The 27,859-nt window shown below is 37.9% G+C and overlaps 2 protein-coding genes across 2 annotated transcripts in view; both read right to left on the reverse strand.

Annotated features, from left to right (window-relative positions):
• Positions 1–27,859, reverse strand: part of LOC105384583 (Krueppel-like factor luna) — a 60,670-nt gene that overhangs the window by 16,071 nt on the left and 16,740 nt on the right. The gene's annotated exons all lie outside the window — the stretch shown is intronic.
• LOC125491310 lies at positions 15,113–21,670 on the reverse strand. The gene is made up of 2 exons (XM_048632933.1): positions 20,987–21,670; positions 15,113–20,842 (listed from the first exon to the last, which is right to left on the reverse strand). Exons 1-2 carry the CDS (start codon positions 21,420–21,422, stop codon positions 20,211–20,213), a joined length of 1,068 nt encoding a protein of 355 aa, XP_048488890.1. The 5' UTR covers positions 21,423–21,670; the 3' UTR covers positions 15,113–20,210.

Genomic DNA, 27,859 nt, shown 5'->3' on the forward strand with positions numbered 1-27,859 from the left:
ATTTTTTGCTCGCGGTCGTCGTGTTTACATTGGGGCTTTTCAATTATGGAAGCGAAGTTAATCCTTTAATGCCTTATTGATAGTGTTCGAAAGGTAATGAAATATTTTATTTCAGATTGGAAATTGTCTCATTTTTTGCAGACAGGATCAAATACAGTATGACCAACTTACGTACATTAGTAATTAACAATTATATTAACACTCATTTAATTTGTATGGATCTGACGTATTGAACAGCTATGCAACGCTATAGTGTATCGGCGACGATAATGTATGGCATCTGATGAACACAAAATATCAATCAAGGTTGACTGAAAGAAATTTCGGGATTTCAAGAAGAGATTTTGGAAAATAGTTACCTGGTACATTATGCAGATAAGAATTAGAATTTGTCGCTGGCTTCGACTATAGCACGTTTGGAGGAAACCGTGCACTTGTAAATATTGAAAATCTACAGATAGACGGAATAATGGAAATAAGAGTAACATTTTAAATATAGAATATATGGCTTGGAATAAAAACGGAAAAATATGCGGGATTACTCGCTGCGCTACCGGCTTTTGCTTGCAATACCATTTTTGGTTCGCCCTACATACGGAATAGGTAAATACGAATGGTCTAAATACAACAGAAGCAACTATGCGAGCTTTCATACGTAAAGTTCGATGCATAAATATCAATTCTATTCATCCCGCGCGCCCGGTGGTTGCTCACAGTGCAACTTGTTCTACGTACTGCTGCGCCAACATTTATAAGCAGAACATTGGAAACTGGGGCAAACTGGGGGAATATTGGACATATATGACACGAAGCTGTGACCGGTTAACCGCTGTACCTACAGTCCTACACCCCTGATTACCTATACTTAGCAATGGGTACAACCAGAAACAGCTGGTCTATTCTCCTCGCAGTCGCAAACAAATAGCAAACTGAGATTTTTCATTTAGACCTCGGACCAACGTTTTCGTGTGTCCGTTAAAAAAGCTTTTATATAAAATGTATAATTAATGCATTGAGTAGATGAGGTTCGGAAGTCAATGCTTTTAGTACAATACGCCATTTTATTAATCTCTGTTAAAATTACTATTTTGAGAACTGCATACACAATGTGAATGAATTTGCCATAAAATGGCGATGAAATGATTTTAAAGTTTTTTTTTTCAATGAAATGATTTTAAGGCTTTAAAATCTATGCCTCGTTAATACATAAATACGGAACAATTATTAAGTACCTAAGTAAGCTCTTCGGGATTATTATATGCTTTAATTACCAAGGTAAGTACTTTTATCTCTGAATGGACATCTATTTCAAGACATAAAGGATGCATTATATTGTAACATACGAGTAATACGTTAAAACATTTCACTATAAGATGAAGCATGAATGGAGGCTACTACAATGGACATCTCCCACATGAAGAAAGATCCACGCTACAAGCCATTCAACTTTTTATTCTATACTAGCTGTGCCCGTGAGCTTCGCTTCGCCTTAAAAAGTTTTCCCGTGGGAATTCCGGGATAAAAAGTATCCTATGTTCTTTCTCTGGGTCTAGACCATAAGTATACCAAATTTCATTCAAATCCGTTCAGTAGTTTTGGCGTGAAAGAGTAACAGACAGACAGACAGACGGACACAAAGACAGACAGACACAGTTACTTTCACATTTATAATATTAGTTAGGATTCCTCTGTTCTAAAGTACAACCAAGTTATAGTGATCGGACTCTACATACGGAATCGTCAGTCGACTCATGTTACAAATGAGCACAATGTACCGCTTACCAACTTCGGCTGCACATACTCAAGTTAAAGTTTTTAACAATTCTAAACCACCTAAATCCCTGACTATTATGAATTTATGACCAAATAAACTTTTATGCTTTAGAATTGTAATAACTGGGAAATTAAAATTTGACTTTAGTTTATGGTAGTCGTAGTGTCAACTACGATGATATTAAAACTGTGATCTTGCCGTCATGAAGTCATGAATAAGTAACTTTTACGTTAATCTTCAGATTTTATAAAAGAACCGCACACAATCCTGAAATCAACATCTCTGAAAATTCGCCGCGAACACGGAATGATGTGATTGGTTATTTTCACGGCAGCAGGGCGCGGATTGGCTCCCTTATGCGGTGCTGATGCAATTTGCTGCCGCGCCAGCTCTGATGAATATGCAGTAGGGGGACTCCTGGGGGGTCATTCTATACGACGAGAAACGAAGTATCGGAGCGTGGCTGTGCAAGCCACGACTCTATCTCGATTTACTAAACTAGCCGATGACACGACAGTTCCCGTTCGTTCGTTTTTTAGGGTTCCGTAGCCAAAATGGCAAAAACGGAACCCTTATAGTTTCGTCATGTCCGTCTGTCCGTCTGTCCGTCTGTCCGTCTGTCACAGCCGATTTACTCGGAAACTATAAGTACTACAGTGATGAAATTTGATGGGAATATGTGTTGTATGAACCGCTACAAAAATATGACACTAAATAGTAAAAAAAAGAATTGGGGGTTGGGCCCCCCATACATGTAACTGAGGGATGAAATTTTTTTTTTCGATGTACATACCCGTGTGGGGTATCAATGGAAAGGTCTTTTAAAATGATATAAAGTTTTCTAAAAAACATTTTTCTTAAAGTGAACGGTTTTTGAGATATCAGCTCTCAAAGTCGTAAAAAGTATGTCCCCCCCCCCTCTATTTTTATAACTACGGGGTATAAAATTCTAAAAAAAATAGAGGTGATGCATGCTAATTAACTCTTTCAACGATTTTTGGTTTGATCAAAGTATCTCTTATAGTTTTTGAGATAGGTTGATTTAACTGTAATTTTGCTGCTACGGAACCCTTTGTGCGCGAGCCCGACTCGCACTTGGCCGGTTTTCATCAGCATAGAGTAACCTTCCTGCTCTCACCGGCATCGAGGCAGCATTCTTAACCACAACGCGGCCATGTTAACCGACAACCATGATAGGGGGGTTATAAGATTGACGTATTTGTATTACTATATGGTTTACCAATGCTTTAGCATTTATATACTCGTATTTGTCATCTGTTACTCTTAGAATGTGTGTACGGACACTACCGATGGTATAATGTATTTGATTTGTAGACAATACGGTCAGCTTCATTGGTATATAGTTACTACACATGTAACTGACTGTACCTCTAGGTACTGGTAGTAAAGAATGTGTCCTCATCAGGACATGCCCTTCAAATTATTAATTATCGTCATATACGTACCTACCTAGTTCTGTTTGTATTAACCCCCTGGAGACGGGTTTAGTCGTGACTACTCATGACATGAACAATCTGCCCCTGACAATACATTGGATGAATCTTTAAAATATATACAAATGAAAAAAAACCGGCCAAGTGCGAGTTGGACTCGCGCACTCAGGGTTCCGTACAAGTCTACTTACCTGAGATAGGTAGTTTTCCTTTTAATTTCATCATGTTATACGTACTATATGATCAGTTACGATCACTGAGGACCGCTCGACTATGGGCGCTTAAAAAATCTGTTCACTCCATAATATTAGGGAGATATCGATAATACTCAAGATAATACGATGAAAATAATCAAATCAGATACAAAAAAATCGACGAAGATAGGATTTTGCAGTCATATTTTTTTCACGCGACCGGCCAGCCCATATTTTGCTCTCTTTTTGCAGTGCTGGCCCAAATAAAAATAACAATAGGTACATTTATGAATGGTTTGGGAAAGGAAAATGGGTCACCGTGATACAGGACACGTCGCTGCTCGGCGGACCTCATAGCTCACGCTGAGTGGGATTCTTTACAACCGAGGAGGAAAAAAAACATTTCTGCTATCATATGCATGGATAATACACGTAAGGCGGGTACTTAATGAGATGAAAAGTCAATATTCAAATATATCGCGAAAAGCGGGAGGCTCGCGTTCGTTATTTACAAAATTATCCCATGGATAAACAGACATTGTGAAACATACAATGGATTAGGATGAAAATTCTAAAAACATACAGTCAAAAATGAACACTGGTTATAAAGGTGCACGCACACTGGCGTAATCGTTATCATTCGATTGTCGCGTTTCGTCCCGGAATCGATCGTGTGACCCGTTTCTGCGCCGGGTCGGGACCCACAGTGGGGTCCCGGCTCGCTGCCCGGGACAAGCCATAAGCCGTGGCGGACGACGAATTAATGGAGACGGAATTTCTCATGTGGTGGTAAGTTTTACAATAAATAATAAAAAAAAAAACACGCACTCACGCCTTGTACTAATGTACTCCCTTGCGGGGTAGGCAGATGTGCATTGCTGCACCCACTTTTCGCCAGAGTGTTATGTTAGTCCCAATGTAATAGGGGGCGGGCCTATTGCCATTTTACGGGCACATCCCAGACCCCAGAACAAATATCTGTGTTTAAACAAATATCTGCCCCAGCCGGGAATCGAACCCGGGACCATCGGCTCAGTAGTCAGGGTCACTAACCACTACGCCATTCGGTCGTCTACACGTTACACCCGAGAGCTTCGCTTCGCCTTAAAATTATTTTCCGTGGACGACTCCCGAACTACCTACCCAATGACATGCCATGGTGGTATTATTGACAAATAAGTACCAAGACACTTGACTAAAAAATATTTTTATGACTTCATACAGCAAAAACTTTTATGGCAATGACAGAATACTCATTTATAAATGATTAATTTCAAGCATCAAACTTATGCAGTTTTGGTTTTTTCATACTTCATAACAAAACAAAACTTACTTACTTCAAAACAAAATTTAAACCATAACTATACTAAGGTGTGCAGACATGTTCAATTGAAAACATCTAGATATCTTGGAATATCCTATTGTAACTAAGCTTTAAGGCTGTTTTAACAGCATGCAGATTTCATCATTCACGCGGGATAGCAAGCCATTTTCCCGCATCTCACTTGCATATTCCACGCGTTACAATCAATACTTGTATGAACGCGTGCGTGATTAAATCCGCATGCTGATAAAAACAGCCTAAGTTAACTGCCGAATTTCAACCGCTAACTCCCGTTTTTGTGGGAGTCTACGGTACCTATACCTAAGCTACGCTACGTCCCTATTAAATTTCAAGTGCCTACGTTTAGCCGTTTAGACTATGCGTTGACAACATCTCTCAAGACTTTAGACCACACGACAAAGGTGGCACGTACTTTGGCCCAATCAAACGGCAAGCAGACGGTACATTCGACCGCAGAGACAAACAAGCCCCCGCCACTCATCTTGTTACTGATTTTTTTCACTTTATGACAAAAATATTGCGGCATTGACGTGCTTGCTTTATGGTTGGACACTCTGAGGTAGTTAGTGAGTGAGCTATGGAATAATTGTGTCAATTAATGACATTACGAGTAACTGACAAATAATTGTGTATCTGGTTTTATTTTAGCAGAATCAGCGCCACACAGAAAGCGCCAAACATATTAAATATTCTCGCATATTGCCATATCGTTCCAGATAAAGTAGATATCCAACATATTCAAGATATCATATTCAAGGAGTTATTAAATATACGTTTGACACGAGTGCCAAGCTACACTACGCCCGTGTCGTTTAGGAACTCTTTCAGGGTTAAAAACGAACAGAAAGTACCTACGACTTAAAGAACAATCTGCCTGTCGCGTGCTCAGTAATGTCATTATATAAATTAGTGGAACAAGCCCCTGCGCTTGACCTGTCCCAATGCATTCAACACTTCAACATTTAACCTATTGACTCTTACATTTATTATCGGAATTTATGTCCAGTTGAAAAAGCGCTTGACTGTTTTAGATAACGATTGCCGCAGATTGTCGTATTCTGTTTCTATTGTTTATTGTCTGTACTTAACTTTATTAATTCTTATTGCTAGGTAACTGCTGATTATGGCTTTATACAAAATTCATTTATTTCATATAACAAAACATAACAACACAACGGAACATAAAATTAAAAATAAAATAAGTAATGTACGGTGGCCTGCGCCTAAAAGTATACAGGCGGAGTTTTTAAAATCGATCCCTGATGATGAAGGGACCAGCTTCATCTGTTATAAATCCGGGGACGTGTTGTGTGTGATGTGTGTAGCAGTGGTGTTTATGTAGATGTACGAACGAACGAAATACTTATACGTATTACGTTTATGGTTTACGACGATTTAAGTTTTTTGTTATTTCTAGTGCATTCTTGTATAGGTATACAAGATGACAATTATTGTTTGATCCTCACACGAGTCACTAGGCGGACCCGTATCGTGAGGATCACGTAGGTAGGTACACAAGGTAAAAAAAGTATTAATCTATGGTCAGGTTATGATTGCTACCATATAGCTCAAGAATGATGCTTTACGGTATCCTAAGCTTAGAGTACCTATTAAAAAGTCACGATCGCACTTTTTACAATAGACAATAATAGACAAGTAGCCTATCGTGAAGGCGAGACGTTAGAAACATTCACACAAATCAATTCTCAGTCGTAACCCGTAACCGTAATATACGTAATGTATGTATAATGTCACAAACAAACATTCCGTCAGTCTGTCTGTGACCTCGCAGGTCTGGATGCAGTTGCGACGGTGTGCCAAGTGCAAGTTTTAATAGTATACCTACTTAAACTATGACAGTTACCGTTTTGTTACAACACCTACAACAACTCCAGTTACTCAATTGTGACGATATAATATGAGTGCAGTGATGAATACGCAAAGATCTCCGTATGAGTAAACTATCAAAACTCGCACTAAGGACGCAGGACAAGACTGCACCGGCTGAATCCACACAGTTTCATTGACTTTGCTAATTAATGGAATAATGGATTAATTCTTACATATTAAAATATTTGTGTGTGGACTATGAAAACAATTTTGCGGGAACAAAGCTTTTACAATAATTGTTTGAACACTTGGGTGATGATGTTCGGGTTTCGCAAATTGCGGGGGATTAAAATAAATAGCATACACAATCATTTACAGAAATCCGAATGGGAGTTGAATTTCCGCATTTACGATTATCGACTTAATAAATCGTCAGGTAGGTAATATAGGTTAAATATAGATATCACGTGTGATAAAACTGCACTGTCTGTACCAACACTGCAAGGTTACGTGCTCTAAACACTAAAGACGATTTGCACCAAAATCTTAAATCTATAAGTTTGTCATCTTGATTTCAGTAACATTCATCGATATTTTAACAGTAAATCTTGATTCAATATTTAGGTCCAAGTCTCCATTAGTGTATAAAGCACGTCAACCCTGCAGTGTTTAAAATATAACCATAAGTTTTTTTTGTTATTTTCTCGACTGTCGTAGTAAAAAAAAAACTTATAATAGAAAGCTCGGTAGGATTACATGGTAGGGTCAGTGACTTCAAAAAGTTAATTGTATTAATACGACAATGAGCTTCGTTCGCCCACTTGTTTAAGGCCTGGGTCTCCTATTTACGCCGTAGGTCGCGTCCAGCGTCACGCCGTAGGCCGCGTCACGATGCTCACTACGTCTACGCGCCAACGTCGGCGTGTGAGGGAGACTGCATCAGTACATTTCTATAGTGAGCATCGTGACGCGGCCTACGGCGTGACGCTGGACGCGACCTGCGGCGTAAATAGGAGACCCAGGCCTAATGAATAAGCAGCGCATACTGTAGCCGTTCTTACTGCGAGTAAACTATCATAGTCCCTGTTTAACCCACATGAATAATAGGTGTGTTAAAGTTTTGCTTGTAGTTACTAGTTACAAGCAAAACTATATAGAGTGGGGGTCACTCCATATGACGAAACACTAAATTTCGGAGTGCTGCTACGCGTGCTTCGACTCTATCTCGTTGTATTTAACTTGCCGATTGCCCGATAGCTCTTGTTCGTTCGTTTTTCGTCAGTATAGAGTAACCCTACAGACACCTGAAGTCGTTATACAGAACCAAGTTTTGAAAGTATCGGTGCATTATAATACGTGACGCCCAACTATTGGAGCACTAACTTATAATAAGCTGGTAAAGTTTGTGATGGGTCTGTTATGAGATGAGCAGCGATTTATGACGCGTACCTTATTATAGATTTTAGATGTTTGAAGTTATTTCTTTTTTTTACTTTGGTACCTACCTAGTTATATATTCAAAATTAGAATAATATATACCGACCTGTAGTTTTTATTTCATGATGTAAGGTATTTTTTTTTTCATATTTGAGCATAGAGTTTATTCAAACGAAACAAACTCAATCCATCATAATATTATTTAAATTCATATCACACACATCATTGTAATATTGGACCTGAGTACAAAAGATTAGCCGGTTCAGAACCGTAAAAAGTTGTGAGATCCAGTATTTTTTTTTCAATATCTGTGCAATTTTCTGAATACACGAATTGCATAAATAACTTGGTAATTCCATACAGTACCTATAATCGTTGGCAACTATCATGTAGGTACATCAAATTAGAATACTTATACGTAAAAGGAAAAAAAAATACTTACTACTTCTATTTTAACTTTTCATAAAAGAACCTGTATAAACTTAGATGTTTTCTTCGAAACACTACCATAATAGAAGAAGATGGAGTGAGTTTGTGTGTACGTATCTAAAACTGATATCACTCATAACTGCACAGAAATAAGCTTTAAATAGAAACACTTATGAATGAATGTAGAAGTAGCACAACAGATGTGAGTAAAATAAATGTGAATGCTGCAATCATTTCATATCAGAACTATAATAAAACTTTTAAAACTCTATTGTGTAAACTAAAAAGTACTAAGAGGATTTTATGCTTTAGTTAGTGCATACAATAGTATTGTATAACGTTATTGTCCTCGTTTGAAATGCATTCCACCGCTATGGAAACAAAGTTATAACTTTAACTTTAGCACCTGCACCGATTCGGAATATGGGCAATGAGTTATGGCTACTGATGACCTATCATCAAATCTTCATCAAAATAGGTAGATCCTTTGCGCAGCTAAGTTTTTACAAATATCTACAACTGACTCAGTGAAAACTGTAGCAAACATTTTCAACCCTCTCTCAACTAGTCTATAAATAAAATATCCATATTATAAACAGGAGCAACCAACAATATAAAAGAAGACGGAAATTAAATCGGTTCAACATGCAAACGAAAGAGAATAGAGTTGTCCTACTTGCTTATACAACCTATCTTATACCTATGTACATCTAGTTAAGCCCCGTATATCATCGGACATTGTCCACGGAATGCACTAGGAAACCAGCTATCGCAGCTAATATCCTACTAATATGTACTATAAACGCAAAAAAACGGCCAAAAGCGTGTCGGACAGGCACATGAAAAGGTTCCGTAGCTTGACTCTTTTTTTTAATTCATTACCATTTAGTTAGGGCATCTGCACGTCATAAGTTGGTTGCTTTGTATAAAAATAACTATGTATGATAGATGTATGTCCGCTTAAGTTTTCGTTGATGGTTTAGGTATAGAACATTTTTTTCAGATTTATAGTAATAGTATTTGAAAAGTTAAGAGGCTACGCTCTAACTTTAACTTTGTATTAATATATATCTTTCAGGAAAAACAGCTAAACCTTTTTTTGTGAAATTCGACTTGTAGTAAGCTGAAAGCTGACACTCTTACTAAACTTATAAGCTTGGTATTTTATTTATAGTTACCGCAATTCGTACAGGTTATATTGGCTCGAGTCAAAAGCTAGTTTATAAATATCAGTGACCACGAAAGCACTTTATGCGCTGCCGCCGTCACTGTGCTGTTTGCGAATAATGTGCCATAGTCTGCACATAGCTTTATAGTTTATAGTACACACGAGTACCGATGAGTAATGTGAGTGACCTTGAGTACGGATGTACTCGCCCGCGACAGACAGCGGTGACTAACTGCGCCGGCGCAGCTCACACAAGGTAATCACATCATTATGTGACAGTCTTAATGGGAAATCATTTTATGCAAACATTCTTGTTGGTGTGACTATTGTTTAACTTATTAATACTTTGAGTTTGTAGTCTGATCATTGGGTAGTATGTAGACGTAGGTAACATTGTTAGTTAAGTTATCGACACTACTTATGAATAATGGAGGTATAAAAGCGGAAAGCAATTGCTTGGGTGAATGATTAATTAACGATAAGAACACACTGGGTTAAATTACCCCTCAATGGAATGAAATAAAAACTCTCGAAATCATAGATATTATGTCGTTAGACAATAATATTATATGCTTTTGTGCCTTGTAAAAGTAAAAACCGCACAGATAAAAAGGTACACACAGATAAAGTAGGTACTTATAACACCTTTATCTTTAGTTGATAGCTATATATAAATGAATTTTTAACCGAGAAAATGAGAAAGAATTTGATCGCAGTAGCGGTTTACAACGCGTGGATACTATATCCAGGTCAAGCCAATATTTGCGTACACTTAGAATGCATACACATTAATATTCGGACCATGACGCTACGCCATCGCAGTGTCAATATTTTGGTCAAAGACAATGACGAATAAAACAAACAGGGGACAAATCTTCTTAGGTAAACGTAAAGTAATTATATCTATAAGCAAATAAAGATTTACTTGCTCACCATCATCGAACGGAACATTATTCCGCTAGATATTCTTCTATTATGTATCGTTTTATGAAAATAATAGCTCGTAGGTACATCTTTACATATATCCATAATATAGTGAGTAATCCTGCAGATCACCCAATGACTCCCTTACGTGTCGTTTCGAGTTGAGAAGAGATTAATGAACTAATTGACGACATCAGGGGTCGCGGGGGTCACGATGTGTGCCCCCGTGACCCACGTGACCCACGTGACCCACGGGGGGCAAGGCGTGACGCATACATGAGACATCCTCGTTGTTGCTATACTCTAAACTACCTGGGAAGTTATAATAATCGTAAAGTAGTTTAAAAAAGCACATTATATAGATTGTGCATAAGATTTGGACAAGTGTTGGTTTTACGTTACAATGCAATAGCTGCTCCTATCATTACAAGTATAGCTATACTGAATCACAGTAAAGTAATTTAATTACCTACTAAACATTTTGAAAATACTTTGTAATTTGTGAAAAAGAAACAGGTTTGAAGGTGTATCGTAAATTTAAAATAAACAATAGTAGGTATTTAATTAATGTCTCAGTTTTGTTAACTCTTTATTTACTTTCAGTTCTTCTTGGTCTCAACGAGAGTTACATAAAGCTATAGATAACAAAGGTAAACGTTCAGAAAAATGAATAGTATTTTCATGGAATGGTCCAGTCACAGTCCATTGACGGCATTGTCCGTTTGGCTTTGTGTATTATATCAGCTTAAAGATTGACTAAAATTGCTATTTTTCATACAGTCCGAGAAAAGTCTTTGCGATCACCGTTTCAGAGTGTATAGAAATAAAACAGAACGGTTATTCTATAAGCCGATCCGTTTGTAGTGTGTGCGCGAGATAAAATGAATAACAAACAAACAATACATTTACAGATTCGGCTTTTAAAGTATTATACCTAGTGTAGAGGTGAAATGTTAATAGTACCTAGTTGAATTCATACTATTTACGAAGGGCTGCATGAAATTACATTTAAAGCTGACTTCCGTTTTTTTTTATTGTAAATGATATCAAGGAGGCCTTTGCCCTGCAGTGGGAAACGATGCAGGCTACATAAAAAAAATGATATCACGCAGAAATCAAAACATTATTCATTCATAGACAATTTCGATAAATTAATGGAAATAATAAATGTCTTCAACAGGTTATCAACTGTCTGACTGGATAATTCCATAACCGCGATTCAGCGTTCAGCTCTAGCTAATGTTTGTCTCGGACACGCTAAGACGAAGAATATGCAAGATATGGTAATCTAAACAAGTAATGGTAACCTTTATTCTGATCCACCTTACATACAAAACGCTGATTTAGGTCATAATATTAGGTATTAACAGTAACATTTTACATCAAACTAATATCCTACCGCTAATACATTAGGCCGGATAGTTTTCGAGAAAATCGGATTAGGGTAGAGTTCGAAATCGGTTTAATTTAATATCGCAATATTCGCCGCGTTTCTACACCACGGTATCGTTTCAGCGAGTATCCAGCGACGGCAGGGCTGCCGCCGATCAATATAAATTGCGTTACTTCATGTAAATTGTACTCAATCGACCGCCGACGTGGAAATAATTTACCACCCCTAATTAATGAACGCTTGACACACGCACCTGTTGATGACTGCATTATTGTTACGATTACTTGTGTGTGCTACCTGCAAATTAAAGAACGGCGGTTTTAATGTATGGCTTTATCGATAAATACGTTACGCATTTATCTTTACAGATTTGTTAATATCGTATTGTAATGGACAATTAAAAATTCTCTTTTTAAATTGTATTGTGTGTAATTTATGTTTTACAAACTGGTCTATCTGCATTTTGTGGAAATAACAAAGAGGAAATCCTCAAATTCATCCTATAAATTGTACAATCGCTCTTACATAAGCGAACAAATATATCTAAGTACTATAAATGCAGCAATTCCTACGTTACCCATTCGTTGGAGGAAAGTCCAATAGTACTTGTGACAAACAGAAAAGCGTGCTGAATTCCGCGTCTGTGAAAACTCACGTACAGAATGTTGAGGCCTTTTCCACTGCTCCGGTGAGCTATGACTGCCGATAGTAGGTACCGATACGGTTCATACGATGTTGCGTTTTAGTATTTTAATTCCCAACTCAAAGGTGGATGTGGTTTGTAAGTAAATTTGACTTTTACCGTGTTTGTACCTACACCAATTTGTAACTGTGTATGTATATTGTATAGTATTAGAAGTACGTTGCAAAACCGCGGGCATAATGCTAGTGTAGCAGGTATGTTGATCATTAAATCGTTAGCTATGAACTTCATTACGGTTTGTCCGTTCAACAGCCATGGACAGATTTTAAACGTCATTTGTTAGGTTTAATAAAAACGATATTCCGTCGTCAAAATACCGGGCAGTGGAAAACGGCCATTCCACTTGTCAGAGCAAGCAATCCGGACGATGCGATTGGATGAACGAGTCTTGTTCGTGTCTGCGGAGGATTCAAATGTCGGAGTACACGCCCGAGGTGCACTGAGCATGACTCACTGAGCGTCACACTATGGATATTGACAATTCTTAATTGATGCGTCATAAGGCTGCATTCCCAGTAGGGCAACTGCTCACTTGTTATCGTAAAGCAGCAAATTGCATAGAGAGACTAGGAAACAATAAACATATTACTATTACTATTACTATAAACTGTGATCAATTGGCAAACGAAAACTCAGTCGTACCCTTATAAATTGCAAGTTTCATTAAAATTTTCCTCTTCATATAAAATACCTGCTCAGAAATGCAGCATAAATTCGTTAACTCATAAATAACATAATAACGTGTAACTTCGGCATGAAACCCCTCAAAATGCACGGGTGTCCACAAAGGCCGCACGAGCGGGGCAACGATGTCAACTATTCTATACAAGTTTACACAAAGCCTTTCAAAGTTTATTTAAGCCACTTTACCCGAGGATTATTTCACTAAAATACCAACATTGTGTCAGGAAAGTGGTTAGCGGAGCGCCGGCAGTAAATTCCACGTGATTCCACTCGCAGAAAACTTTTTTAGACGACAATAAAGTAAATGTCACCGGCACGGAATAACCTGTCACCGCGGAGGATTGCGTCTACTATTCAGGGCCGGACAGAGTTTTTAAAACTATATATTATATACTATAAGTAGTAATAGTAATGTGAAGACACTGTTTCATTGAGATCAGCCGTAGATCACGATCCGACTGGGAATATTGATCGTCTAACTTCCCGAAATAATTATATTTGTAACCAAACTATAACAAAAACTATGGCAGGTCCTGAAGCAATTCAGTGGTTCTGTATTCGGTATCGCTTTGGAATCCCTCAGTGCCCCAACATAAGCTACCCGCGGTTGCGTTCAGAACACATATTCAGCACTAGTAATATTCCTTTGTAGTCAAAGCTTATACTCATGGCTTGTTTGAAAAATAGTTGATGAAATGCTACATTTTCCTCATCAGCACACCAACCCACTCTCTGTGCTTCCTTTGAAACGAGCTCCTTTGAATTGGTTTTAAAATATTGTCATACGTACAATGGGTTTGCTATTTTCTCTGACAAGACGTGTGGGTTCACTCGTGTCCTCTTCCTTTGATACGTTATAGGAAACAAACAATACAGGGACTCAACGTCATCCGGATTTATAAAATGCATTCTAAAAATACTCGTATGAAAGAAACGAGCTTCCTTACCTACGTCATAAAAACTTATTTACTCATTTTGTAATTATTTCTAGAAATGTGCGTATTAAGGTACCGGCAATGACGTCTTAAAAATATGTAGTTTTTTATATATTAAAAAAAAAACTTTTAAGCTTTAACTATATTATTAAAAAAAAAACACACACGCACTCGCGCCTTGTACTAATGTACTCCCTTGCGGGGTAGGCAGAGGTGCATTGCTGCACCCACTTTTCGCCAGAGTGTTATGTTAGTCCCAATGTAATAGGGGGCGGGCCTATTGCCATTTTTCGGGCACATCCAAGACCCGAGAACAAATATCTGTGTTTAAACAAATATCTGCCCCAGCCGGGAATCGAACCCGGGACCATCGGCTCAGTAGTCAGGTCACTAACCACTACGCCATTCGGTCGTCTATATTATTATGAGCGTAAATATGTAATAATGGAAAATATGCAAAAAGTCCTCCTGCTGTAAAAGTCGAAATAATTTTTTGTTTGTTTTATAGATGAAGATATATAATTATATGCAGTAATATATGTTTTCAATCATATTATATTACAATTACGTTTCTCCCCGAACTAAAATTCAGCCATGGAATGAAAAGAAACCGACCTGCATTAGCGCTGGAGCCACACAGCGGGGCGAGGCAAATGATTGCAACATGCGTAAGCAAACCGCTACTGAGGAAAAACAATGGTCGATTACCATTCAAACGAAGACTTGTGCGCTCTTCGATGTCATGCAGACTGTTGGCTGTGAATGGCCAGTGATTGCGAATAAATCAAACAAAGCCAAGGATTTCATTTATTTATTTGATTTGTGAATTTTTATATCTTAGATAGATAGATAGATAGATAGATAGATAAAGCGTTTATTTGATCCACTTTCTTACATACACAACAAATCACAATTACAGATATACACATTTGTACTTATAACTAGGTAAATAGTAGCTATGATAAAGACAGGTTTGTACTTGGCAGGTTGTGTGTTGAAGCGGACCAAAAGGGTGAAGTAACTCAGCGTGGATGTTTACTCCAGGAGCAAACCGCTGATTTTCAGTTACCTCCCATTTAATTGTTCCAAGGGTGCCGAATTACATAAATTGTGAGCAAAATAAACTACTTAAAATATATTGTTTTGAAGAAAAATTACCTATTTTAGTTTGATAATGTTGTAAAGGTGTGCAGCTAACCAGCAAGAGACACAGGGTCGTACTCAGTGGATGACAGAGCACCCACCATAGTATTAATATTGCATGAATGTATTTATTGTTAGACGATCTGCGCCGGATGTAACAAAAATATAGAAAATATGTAATGAATAAATAGTTATTGTAGATAACTAAATTTGTTATCAAGTCTTTTGCTTAATAAGAAGAAACAATTTTATTTTATTTTTAAAATTAATTTTATTTTTTAAGAGCCTTATAGGTGGTGGAATATTATTCCAGCATTTTGTTGCTTGATAACGGAAACTTCCTTCAAACGCGGCGCTAACATGTTTAGGGACAGACAAAATTGGGCGGAAAGATCTAGTACCATACCTGTCATGAAAAGGGGAGAAACAAAGTTTAGAAAACAAGTATTCAGGTTTTTGAAACTTTAACACGTCGAAAACTAGGCTACAAGTATGCAGGTACCTTCGGGCCTCCATGTTTAGCATGGATGCTTTATTTAGAAAAGGAGTAATGTGTCCTCGAGGTGGTACGTCAAAACAAAAACGACAGCAGGCGTTTTGCACCCGCTGTATTAGACGCCGAGTTCGCTCAAGAAGACAAGGGCCGTAAACAGTATCTCCATAATTCAGCCTAGAGAGGATTAGAGTCTCACACAGCGTAATGCGTACTTTTTCTGTTAGTAAGGAGCGGATTTTATATAGAACTTTAAGACGGAAAAAACAGTTTTTGACAATATTCTGAATGTGATTTTCAAATTTTAAACCACTATCAAGGAGCAAACCCAGACACTTTGCCTCGTGAACGCGTTCAATACTCTGGCCTTTCATGTTTATAGTTAAAGCATTAGTATTAATAATGTTTCTGACCTGCATAGTGGAGCCCAAAACCATATATTTCGATTTAGATGGGTTCAGCACCAATGCATTATCTTTAGACCAGTTATCTATGTTATCAAGATCACCATTGATTCCCTCCAGTACTTTTTGCAAATTATCCGGTGCGACTGATGCATAGAGTTGAACATCATCAGCGTAACAGTGGTACTTACAATATTTAATTTCAGCGGTTAGATCCGTGCTATAAATTATAAACAAAAGGGGACCAAGGATTGAGCCTTGCGGTACCCCACGACTAACGGGTAAAGGATTTGATGTGATGCTAGTGCCATTATTCAGCATTAGTTTGACAGACTGGGTTCTATTCGACAGATAACTGTTGAACCAATCAATGGCATGACCACTTATACCATAGTAAGTTAATTTAGCTAGAAGCAGATCAATATCCAGGCAATCAAACGCACGTGAGAAGTCCAGCAACGATAGAATCGTCGCATTACCTATGTCCTGTTCAGCCAGAATATTATCTGTAACATCAAGCAATGCAGTAATTGTACCACGATTCTTGCGGAATCCAGACTGTAAGGATGGAAGTATATTGTTTTCCTCAATAAATTTTATAAGTTGGGTGTAGACGGCTTTCTCTACTAGTTTTGATAAAAAAGGTAGAATACTAATTGGCCTTAGATCCTTAAGTGAAGTGGGTTGGTCGACCTTAGGCAGTGGGTTAATTAGTGCTGATTTCCAGCACTTCGGAACAGACTGTTCAGTAATAGACCTATTAACGATAGCAGTAATAGCTGTTAAAGTATGTGGAAGTGTAAGCAAAATCATATCCCGGTTAATACCATCTATGCCTGTAGCATTGGATGTTATAGCAACAATATATCTGGCAATCTCAGTTTCAGAGACTGGGTTAAGCTCGAACACAGCAGTACCAAAACGGTGAGTAGTAAAAAAGTCAAGGTTGGAAACAGGAACATCGTTAGTACCAGGAATATCTAAAAAATGCTCATTAATTTTGTTTGGATCATTAAAAGAATCTGGTAAGCTGTCACTTTTAGAAGGATCGACTAAGACCTTATTCTTCAAATTTTTCCAAAGCTTTTTCGGTTCATTAATTTGGGTATTAATAAATTGATCAAAATAGGCGCGTTTTTCATTGGCTATACTAGTAACGACAAGTTTTTTTAAATCTTTATAGTGCTTTTTATGTTCATCGGATTTAGTTAGTCTAAATTTCTCATGTGCTTTGTTACGTAAGTCAATCATTAGCTTGCAAGAGTCAGTCACCCACGGGAGAGACTGACCCTCTCGAACCCTAATGGATCTAACAGGTGCATGTTTATCAAAGAGTGATGTTATTAAGATGTTAAATTGATTTACTGCCAAATCCACTGTAGAGCAACTAATTAAAGCTTCGAAGTCTAATGCAAAAAGATCTCTGTTAAAGTTTTCTAAGTTTATATGATTTATAGGTCTAAAAGTTAAGAATTTAACTGGGGGTTTAATTTTTTTTATGGCTAAAGTTACATTTATCATGGCGTGTCCCAACGACCCGGTGATATTGGTGACAGTGACATCACTAACTTTTATATTAGTACAAACAAGGTCTATAAGAGTCTCATTACCCACAGAGTAATGTGTAGGCTGAGTAACTACTTGTTTTAAATGTAGGTAATCAATAAATTGGTTAATTTTTTTAGCTTCATTAGTACTCATATCCATCATATTAACATTAAAATCACCTAGTAGGACCACTTGATCATGATTAGAAAAAGAAGTTACTGATTCTGTTAAGGCATCAATAAATACATCTAGATTTATCCACGACGGTCTATAAGCCGTACCTATAGCTATACGGTATCCTTTAACTCGCGTTGAAATCCAGTATTGTTCTACATTAACTGAAGGGTGATTTAGGTAACGCACATTAATATTATTCTTAATATAAAAACCAACACCGCCCCCGCGAGAGCGCCCCATGTGTGCGGGGCGGGGTGCATGGCGTAGCCTGTAGCCCGGCACTGAGGGCGCGCACGCCCCCTGTCCCTGGCCCAGCCACGTCTCATTTATAGCAACTATATCTGCCTGAAAACGATCCATTGCGAAAATAAAGTCATCATGTCCTGTATTTAAAGAACCTGCATTAAATAGACCTAATTTTAAGAATTTGTTATTATTCATGGAAAAGAGATCAGGGTGGCATACCTACCCACTTACTAAAGTGTATGCATAATAAACCAGTGCAAATGACAAATAAATAAAACAGATTTGTTTTCAAGCTGAAAATGCCCAGTATATACTATGAAAAGGACAAAACCATCATCACAGCACCTGTGCCACACATATGTGGCTGAAAAAGAATCAGTCTCCTGTTCCACTTCAACACTCAACCTGTCTGAATTTAAATTGAGCAAGCAACATCCTAACTGGTACATAGTACACCTCCAGTATGTATATAACACAAAGACAACCACAAAACAATAGTTACATAGTTTCAACTCATTGCTAAGGTATATCAGAAAATATTGAGGATTATTTAGTCTATGATTATAGGCACCCACAAGTACACAGAGGAATATCACATAATAAAAATAATTATGTAGGTACAATACACAGATGTAAAACAGCCCAATGCTCCTGCATGGAAATAGTGTGGGCATGTTAATTAATTCAAGAACAGTATTTATGTATATTGATATAAGTAGGTGAAATAGCACTAAGCAAACAAAACCTGTAGGTATTATAGTTTATGTTATATAAATACTAGTCTCAGTAACAAACACACAGTCATTACCACACAGACAGACAGAACTAAAAAAAACATTATGCAGGCATGAATATAGGTACAGTAATACATATCTATGAGCTATCACAATAATATAATGCAAGATTCTAGTGTACTTTGAAAACATTAATGTAACAAATAATATTAATTTCCAGCAAATGAATAAGTAGCACTGATTGATTGATGTGAACAATGCCACATATATTTAATACAGAATCATAAAAAAGCAACAGTTGTTTAATTATTCATATTTCCAGTAGACTACTATATAGCATAGCATTAGACATGTAAGATACAAGAAGATATTAGCTGTCGACAATGCTACAGATGTTTAATACAGAAACATAGACAGCAAGGGTTGTTTCATTAATACTATTTTCAAACATCAGACTAGTTACATAACAATAACACCAGTTAGATAACAGTTTAAAGTGTTTTGATATTAATATGAGGTACAACCAAAAGTTAGGAACATTATAATGATAGGATTCTACATGTAAAAACTGGAATGCCACTAAAATATGTAGAATGCACAGGTTAGAAAGGACAAAACTGCAGTTTGAAAGCAGTGTCGGTATGTTATTCAATTCAAAATCAGCTTGATATAAAATAACAGCGCCTATGATCAAGTATGAACACACAAATTCCAATGCAGAATGGACACTAAGTAGGTAAATGACACATTGAAGAAAAAACAAATATATTAGATAGCTCAGGTAGAAGATTTAGGCAAATTGACACCAAAAACACGCTCTAGATCAGCTTCAGAACAGATCAGGAAGGCTAGACTATTTTCAAACATCAGACTAGTTACATAACAATAATAACAGTTAGATAACATTTTAAAGTGTTTTGATATTAACATAAGGTACAACCAAAAGTTAAAAGGAACATTATAATGATAGGATTCTACATGTAAAAACTGGAATGCCACTAAACTATGTAGAATGCACAGGTTAGAAAGGACAAAACTGCAGTTTGAAAGCAGTGTCGGTATGTTATTCAATTCAAAATCAGCTTGATATAAAATAACAGAGCCTATGATCAAGTATGAACACACAAATTCCAATGCAGAATGGACACTAAGTAGGTAAATGACACATTGAATAAAAACAAATATATTAAATAGCTCAGGTAGAAGATTTAGGCAAATTAACACCAAAAATGTGCTCTAGATCAGCTTCAGAACGGATCAGGAAGGCTGGGGAGACATCAGTTTGCCTTGCATATATTCTGCCATCCCTCGTCCAAGCATGCTTCCAATTTTTTTGCTGTCGACTCACTCTGACCTTTCCAAATAGAATTCTGTTGAATTTTGTGAGACGCTCGTTCAGGTAAAATGGCTTGGGGTCATGAGCTGCCAAGCCAAGGTCTGTTGTGGTTGCCCCTCGCCGCACCCTAGCACACTTGATCAGCTCATCACGGGTAGCACGCCGAGCCAAACGGATTACCAGGGGGCGGGGCCGCGATGTGGGTCCACTGCTGCTTATGCTGACAATGCGCCTTGGTCCCATGCGCATGGCAGACACAATGTCCCTTTCCTCAAGAATAGTTCCCAGCTTTTTCGCAACAGCCATCACTATATGAAGTGGGGACTCACCATCAAGCTCCGGGATCCCAGAGATCTCAATATCTGTAAGCAGAGCTGATTGTTCCCGCTCATTGAGGTCCGAGCGTAGTTCTGCAATAGATTCCTGCAGCTGTGCAATCGTTCCATCTTGTTCCGAGCCAGGCCCAGCAGCAGCATTGTGGTTTGCATTGGCTGCGGAGAGATCAGATCGTAATTGTTGGTTCTCTAGCTCCACAGTAAGGAGACGTTTGTTGAGGGAAATTATGTCATCGCAGGCCTGCTGCAGGCGGGTGGAGAGGGTGTCACTTATGTTAGTAAGATTAGATTCAAACTTACTTATCATGGCCTCAAGTTTGCCTTCCAGAATGCACTTCAGACTATCTATTTTGGTGCCAAGTTTGTATTCCAGCTTCTTGTCCATCAGTTCAGCAAACTTATCGTACGTGATACTGTCGGAATCTCCAGAGCCTGTGCGATGAGTTGCAGCATTTTCAGTAGCTGGCTCTATTTCCTCACATGACATATCCATATCGGGCGCACCTGCACTGACTGCATCAGGTAGGCGGCGGATCGGAGTGCTGTCGCCTCGCCGTCTAGTATTTATCTTGCCGTTACATTCAGGACATTGCCATAGACGACGCAGATTTTGTAGGTTAGCCTGATAGTAGGAGACCGAAATATTCACGCATTGGAAGTTGTAGCACTTATTACACGCGGTGCATCGTAATAACTCACGGTCACCTATTGGTTTTTCGCATGCCGGGCAAATCATTTTGTTTTGGTAAAAAGGTAATGATGGCCGACAGCCCACGCGCACCAAATTTGTTTAGAATGCAAAACCAAAATTTTTGAAGTCACTTGGAGTGCTGGACTATTTAATTATAAGAAAGATGTTCACTTTTATGTTTTAGACTATACACAACGTATTGAAAATTGATAATTCAGTCTAAATTTATGAAATTTTGCTCAGGAGTTTCAAAAACCAAACTAGCAGGCACCAGTGTTGCCAGAGGAAAAAAAGTTATATCTCTAGTAAAGTGGGATTATTTGGCACCAATGGCATGAAATTCGCGATTTGCGACCACATAATACTGAATAGTTTCGTCGTAAGGTCATTGTCTGTAGAAACCAGGCTAACCCGCAATAGCGCACTAGAATATCTCTTTGAAAATCAAGGAGTAGGCCTGAAAAGTGATCCATTCGGGAGGAGTCCTCCATTCCTTTGCTGGTCATATTTCCATGACCAGTAAAGTGGAGCAGAAACCTACTGATATCAATAAAATTATCGCCGATACCTAAACATGCTTTTACACACTACACAGTGTGTTTGTTTATACCATGGACAGTGAGCCACATGTTGAATGTAACATCAACCCAAAATATACTCTTACATAACGCGATAACGAAGTAGTTACAATAATAGCAACGTCTGGCCTGTAAGCTTTTTATTAAATTGAGGCTACCGCACCAGACAAAGTTCAGGCCAGTCTTAGAGCGTTCAATTATGAACGGACCTGGAGGGTTACTCTATACTGGCAAAAAACCAACGAACGAGAGCTGTCGTGCAATCGGCACGTCAAATACAACGAGACAGAGTCGTAACTCGCGCAGCAGCTCTCCGAAACTTCGTTTTCTTCATTAAAGAGTGACCCCCTGGTATTCTAAACTGGTGCTTCCACTTCTGTCTGTAGGGGAGAGGGCAGGAGGGCTCGCCTGCAGTAAATAACTGAAACGTATTGGCTTGTCTAAAATCTAAATTGAGAACTCCATCCTCTTCTGAGAGGCGGAAATCCTCTGAGAGATTTTAGATGCTTGATTTCTTTAGTAAATAAGTTCTATGAATTCATATTTATTTTTATAAATACTTAATAAAGAAATCTGGATCAAATAGTAAAAACTTCACTAGTACAACGTACCGTATCAAACTGAATCGAAGCTAAAAATACACGCACACTAGCATAACAACCACCAATGAAGTAGTTGATTATAGTTTAGTAAAGTAGCATTACGCTATTAACACCCACCCATAGGCGAATGTTGTGTGCCTAGAGGTGCTTCCACAATAGCCACAGAGGGGTCACTCTCGCTTAAGAAATACTTGAGTTTCGTAATGCTGGGGGCCCTATCGCGACGTCAAAACAAAATAACATAAGTAAAAGTATACGAAGTCATTGTGTCAAATTCTTGAATCCTAAAATGGTTTTCAAAACAAGTTTGCGATAGATACACTGGTTACACCGACTCTACTATTTCGATGTATGAAACGAAAATATGGCATGACAGTTATCGTTCGTTCGGTTTTTGACAAACAAGACTTTAGCTAAAGTAACCCCCACGATCAACCTTCGCGGCAAGCGGTCAGCGACCCGGTGACGTCATGAGGCCCACTATTGTTGTAGGCTTATACCTTATAGTACTATGACACAGTCACAGTACATGGTAATGAAAATAGTGGAGCTATTTTGGTCTTACATGTTTAAGATCATTTTGCTGTCAGGATTTTTTTATCGATAACGTAAAGGAAGCTTAAAGGTGTACGTAACTTTAGTGTAAGTTTGATTGTCTTTGTGCATAAATATTTTTCCTCTTGATCGTAACGCCCGTGATCAGATGACCATGTAGGTTTCCAAACGAACATGTGAACCATATTTTAATAATTATATTGACCACTACCATGCATAATAATTATTATTATGATTGAATCGCCACTTAACTATAATATTGTAACTTGTAATTAAATAAAAAGGGCTGATTATCACAATCATTAAAAAAGTAATTGCGGCTTAGGAAAAAACAAAGCATTATAAATGCAGCAGAAATTCGCAATTTTTATTTTATTTTATATCCGAGTTTTAGTTTCCTTATTGTGGATGTGATAACCTGGTGAGTTGATGACAGACGGAAGGGAGCGGGGGGGTATGTGGGGACGCGGGGGGCAGTATTGTCTCCCATGTTTCCTCTCTTCGGCACACTGATGTCTGAATATCGACAGCTTCTGATCAATTATACATACATTATTTCACGAAGATTTCCTTGTCAAAACCTTTACACGTGTAGCCTCACTGCCTTGTGTTATTTACAAAACAGGGGTGGAGTGGGGTGTCTCTCCGTCTATGTATGTACGCAAGTAAATGAGTTTTTTTGTTGATGATGGCAAAATATCATTACAATGCACATCATTAATGATGATTTACCTGCCGCCATTGGTATTGGTATTTAAATAACATTTATGTATGAGTGTAAGTGCTAAAGAAGGAACTATCCCCAGTTTGAAATATGGCCTTAGTAGACATTTTCGCTCCGTTTATTCCATGATCCGTCCATCCACATAGTTCAGGGATCACCGGCCACGGCGTCGATTCTATTAGCGTGTGCGGTGCAACTGCGGGTGACGCCGCGTCCACTACACGGCTTTCCCATTTCCAAGTCCAAACATACACTTGGGATGGGATTATGTCAAAATATATTTATCATTCTAGTCTTCGCCCAACATAAATGTCAAAAACTATAGAAATCGTTAGGAATTAGTTTGATGTTTTGTTGGTTTTTGTTGTAAAAGTACTATTATTGATCGGAACCCCGCCTGAGCTGGAGCGGACAGATTGAGTGTTTACCAAAATTGATCAACCACACATCGTAAGTCAGCAGTGAGCATCCATCTCAATTTGCGATGAACGCTCAACATTCTATTAAATTACTAAATTACTGTTAAATCCATATACACGTGAATGTGGTATCTGCAGCCGGCACCGGCGACCAAGGAATACAAACAAAATAGGATTTCCCGCAGCGGCCAATACACGCCGGAGCTGCTTTGGGAAATGAAATCCTATTTATGTTATTTTGCTACCAGAATAGAAGGAGGTTCTCCAATAGATGTGTCAATTCCAAGTAAAGTCCGTTTTCATCGGTCTACGATGTGATGAGTTGATAACTCAACGCTGACTTTAAGATTGGTATTTAAAAGATAATAAGAAGCCATCGCTAACGAGCATTCCTATGGTGCATTATTTAAAGAATATCTCTGGGTCCACACACTGACCTCAGCCTTCCTCACCCCTAGTGGCTACCAGTCGTAAGTCCCAGCCGGAGGGTGTCCCACGCTACGTTAACGTTTGCCTATTCTTAGTCTTCACTTGACGCATGACCTCAAATTCACCGATGAGCCATATCCAAAACAGTTTATTAATAGGATCAAACTATCGCAACATTGATTGCTTTAGGGCAGAGTCAAATGGCCTCGAGCGACGCTGGCTATTACAGTTAACGATACAAAGCTTGCAGCTTCAGGGATTACATCGACCTATGTACACACCATGTACTGTACATAGGTGCAGTGTATGTGCACTGACTCGGGAGACTCTTAAATTCTATTATAGTGAAAGTGAAACCGTGCAAAATCAGTGCGATTTTTTTTCCTTATAGCACTATAGGTATATAGGTTCTGTGTAATAATATACTTAATAGTTAGAAGACCAATTTGTATAAGCTGTGAATTCAAATAATTAATCATAAATTCAATATATTTTACTATGTAGTTGATCAACGCGTTAAGCTTACGTCTAAGTACTAAAGACAATTGGATAAAGTAAAGAAGAAAGCCACACATTTCTACTCAAAGTAATCAAAGGCTTATTTGCTCCTTAAATACAAATAAAATCTTGCAAACAAGTTGCATTAATTAAATTACCTCTTTGACCAGTTCGTAAATGGTTTCAATTTTGTAATTAAAAAACGCAGGCAGAGAAAACTTTCGCTTCTGCGGCGGGTGAGTAAACCACATCACGGGAACCGATTCATTTCCATTACGGCCGAGAGAAGCGTTGTAATTTTACCAGGTAGCCGTGCTTGTTGTGTGTCATCCGAAGCTTTATTATTTCTTGTGATATTGATGAGTTCATATTGAAATAGATTATTTGAATTTCAACATTTTCAACTATAGGGAAGTAAATTCAAAGACTGTTAGACTACGCTCGCTTAATTATACATTAACTAGCTTTCGCCCCAAAAGGTTTGCCCGTGGGTATTCCGGGATGAAAAGTACATATAAATCTCTCTATACAATACAGTACAATAATATCTACTGCATAAAAAAATACGAAGGAAGAAAAGAGCCTCATTTGAAATTCGAACAGGCGGGTGGACAACGAAGTGATAATATAAGTGATCCGTTTTCAATTTCGATGTACTGAACCCTGAAAATGATTTTCAGGGTTAAACAAATGTAACAATGAAATATAAAATTTAACGTATACTCTTACAGAAGACAATGTTTCACATCAATATTGATGGTTACAAATGCTTATTTTTCTTACTTACTTTCAAATGTTGTGATTTACCTCGGAATAGGGACGCGTTACGTTATATATTATTTTTTTATTTTAATGTCTGTACAATTTGATAATTTATGTAGGTAATTTGACTTTCTGTATGATATCATAGCATGACATAGCATGACATTTAAATATTTTATATAATCAATTTATAACTAATATTATTTGTACACCTTTACGGTAGACCATAGCAGTAGATTTAAAACTGACTTTGTAAACACCTGTCTGAAACCTATGTGTCACAAATAAATGATTTTGAAGTTTGAAGTTTGAAGTTTTGAATGTTAGTATCGTATGACCGTCGTGGAAGCCGAAGAGAATATTAGCTTGGCGTCGTAGAAACCTGCTAGTTAGCTAAATGAATGCCGGTTTCACACATGCGTAATTAGCAAGTCCCGTACAACGTACATGGCACGCGTGCAGTTCAAACGTAACACTTGCGACCACGGGGAAGTCAATATCGTTACAATAAGCAAGTGATAAACTCCCTTACATCAGATGACCGAAGAGCAAGCCAAAATTTCTAAAGTAGGTATCTTTTCTCCCACAATAAAACAGTATTCTATAGAACAATATAAAATAACTGCATTTAAAACGGGATTTTCAACAAAGGGCGATCTAAAACAAATAGTGAGTATCCGTGACGGATGCCGGGCATTTTTATAAAATACCGGAATCACACCATTGCAGCTACGCTACTGGATTGCCTCGAAAAATGCCCCACTGAGAATATACATGCCTGCGAAAATAATTGTAACACTATTCAATTTTTTTGTTTATTCTTAGCCTGGATTTTTGGCTTAAATATAGATTTTGTTAAAAGACTCATTTTGTGATTATTATTATTACCATTTTAAAAGTGGGATACCTACAAATTTTGAGGATTTCTCCCTCTATGCACCCGTAAAAGGAAGTCTCCCTAAAACGTCGATGTTCTCCAAAGTGCTGAGCCCATTGACATTTATATATGTATAATAATAATAATAATATGATCTATTAAATACATAACATTATAGTCGTTGATAATATTCGTCCTCATAGTATGACGCAGGCATGTGAGTCCCGCCATTGGATGCCGAGTGCCGACCAATCAGCATCAAGTCAAGACATTATTGCTTCTCACCTCAGTTGTCTAACTAACCCGCAACTAACCGCACCATTTGCAAGCGACAGCCATAGACAATGCGGTCTCGGAGACATCCGTAAGATGCGTTTTAATTAAAGCTTAATAATTAATGTTTACCGACCACGATCGGATAAAGTTGAACGAGGGTTTAGGCCTAAATTTAGATAAGGTTACATAAGTTTCGATCCCGTCAAACGTTCCGTAAATTTTCAAGTTATTTCCAAACTGATGGACCGCCGGGGAAATCCATACTTGTCAATTTTCTAAACAATACCCGTACGCAACTCATCGTGCCAGCGTGCGGGTGTTTGTAGTGGGGTTGCTACCACCGAATATTGCGTCGCGTCGCTCGCTTGTCAAATCTGACGTAACTTGTAAGGATCTGACAGACGTTTGAAGGGCTACGGGACGGTGGTACGGTAGTAGAAGACATGCTTCAAGCGGTTCTCATCTGGTGGGACACTGACTGTTTCCCCGATATAGTATGGTAGGGGAAACGACAACCATGGTGTTAAAAGAGATACATATATTATTATTTAGCCCCGAACTCTTACTTTCAAAACGATAATGCACGTAAAACCAGTGGATTTATAAATAAGATTTTTTAATATGTTGCCTCGAAAGTATATACGGCAGAGTCGATAACACGTATCGGCGTACTCTAAATGTTCTACATAATTTAGCCGGCTAATTGACTCAACAATTAGGCTGAATATATTGAACGAGAATACTCGACATTCTTTATCAATT

This window comes from Plutella xylostella, chromosome Z (assembly GCF_932276165.1).
Source record: "Plutella xylostella chromosome Z, ilPluXylo3.1, whole genome shotgun sequence".
NCBI lineage: Eukaryota > Metazoa > Arthropoda > Insecta > Lepidoptera > Plutellidae > Plutella > Plutella xylostella.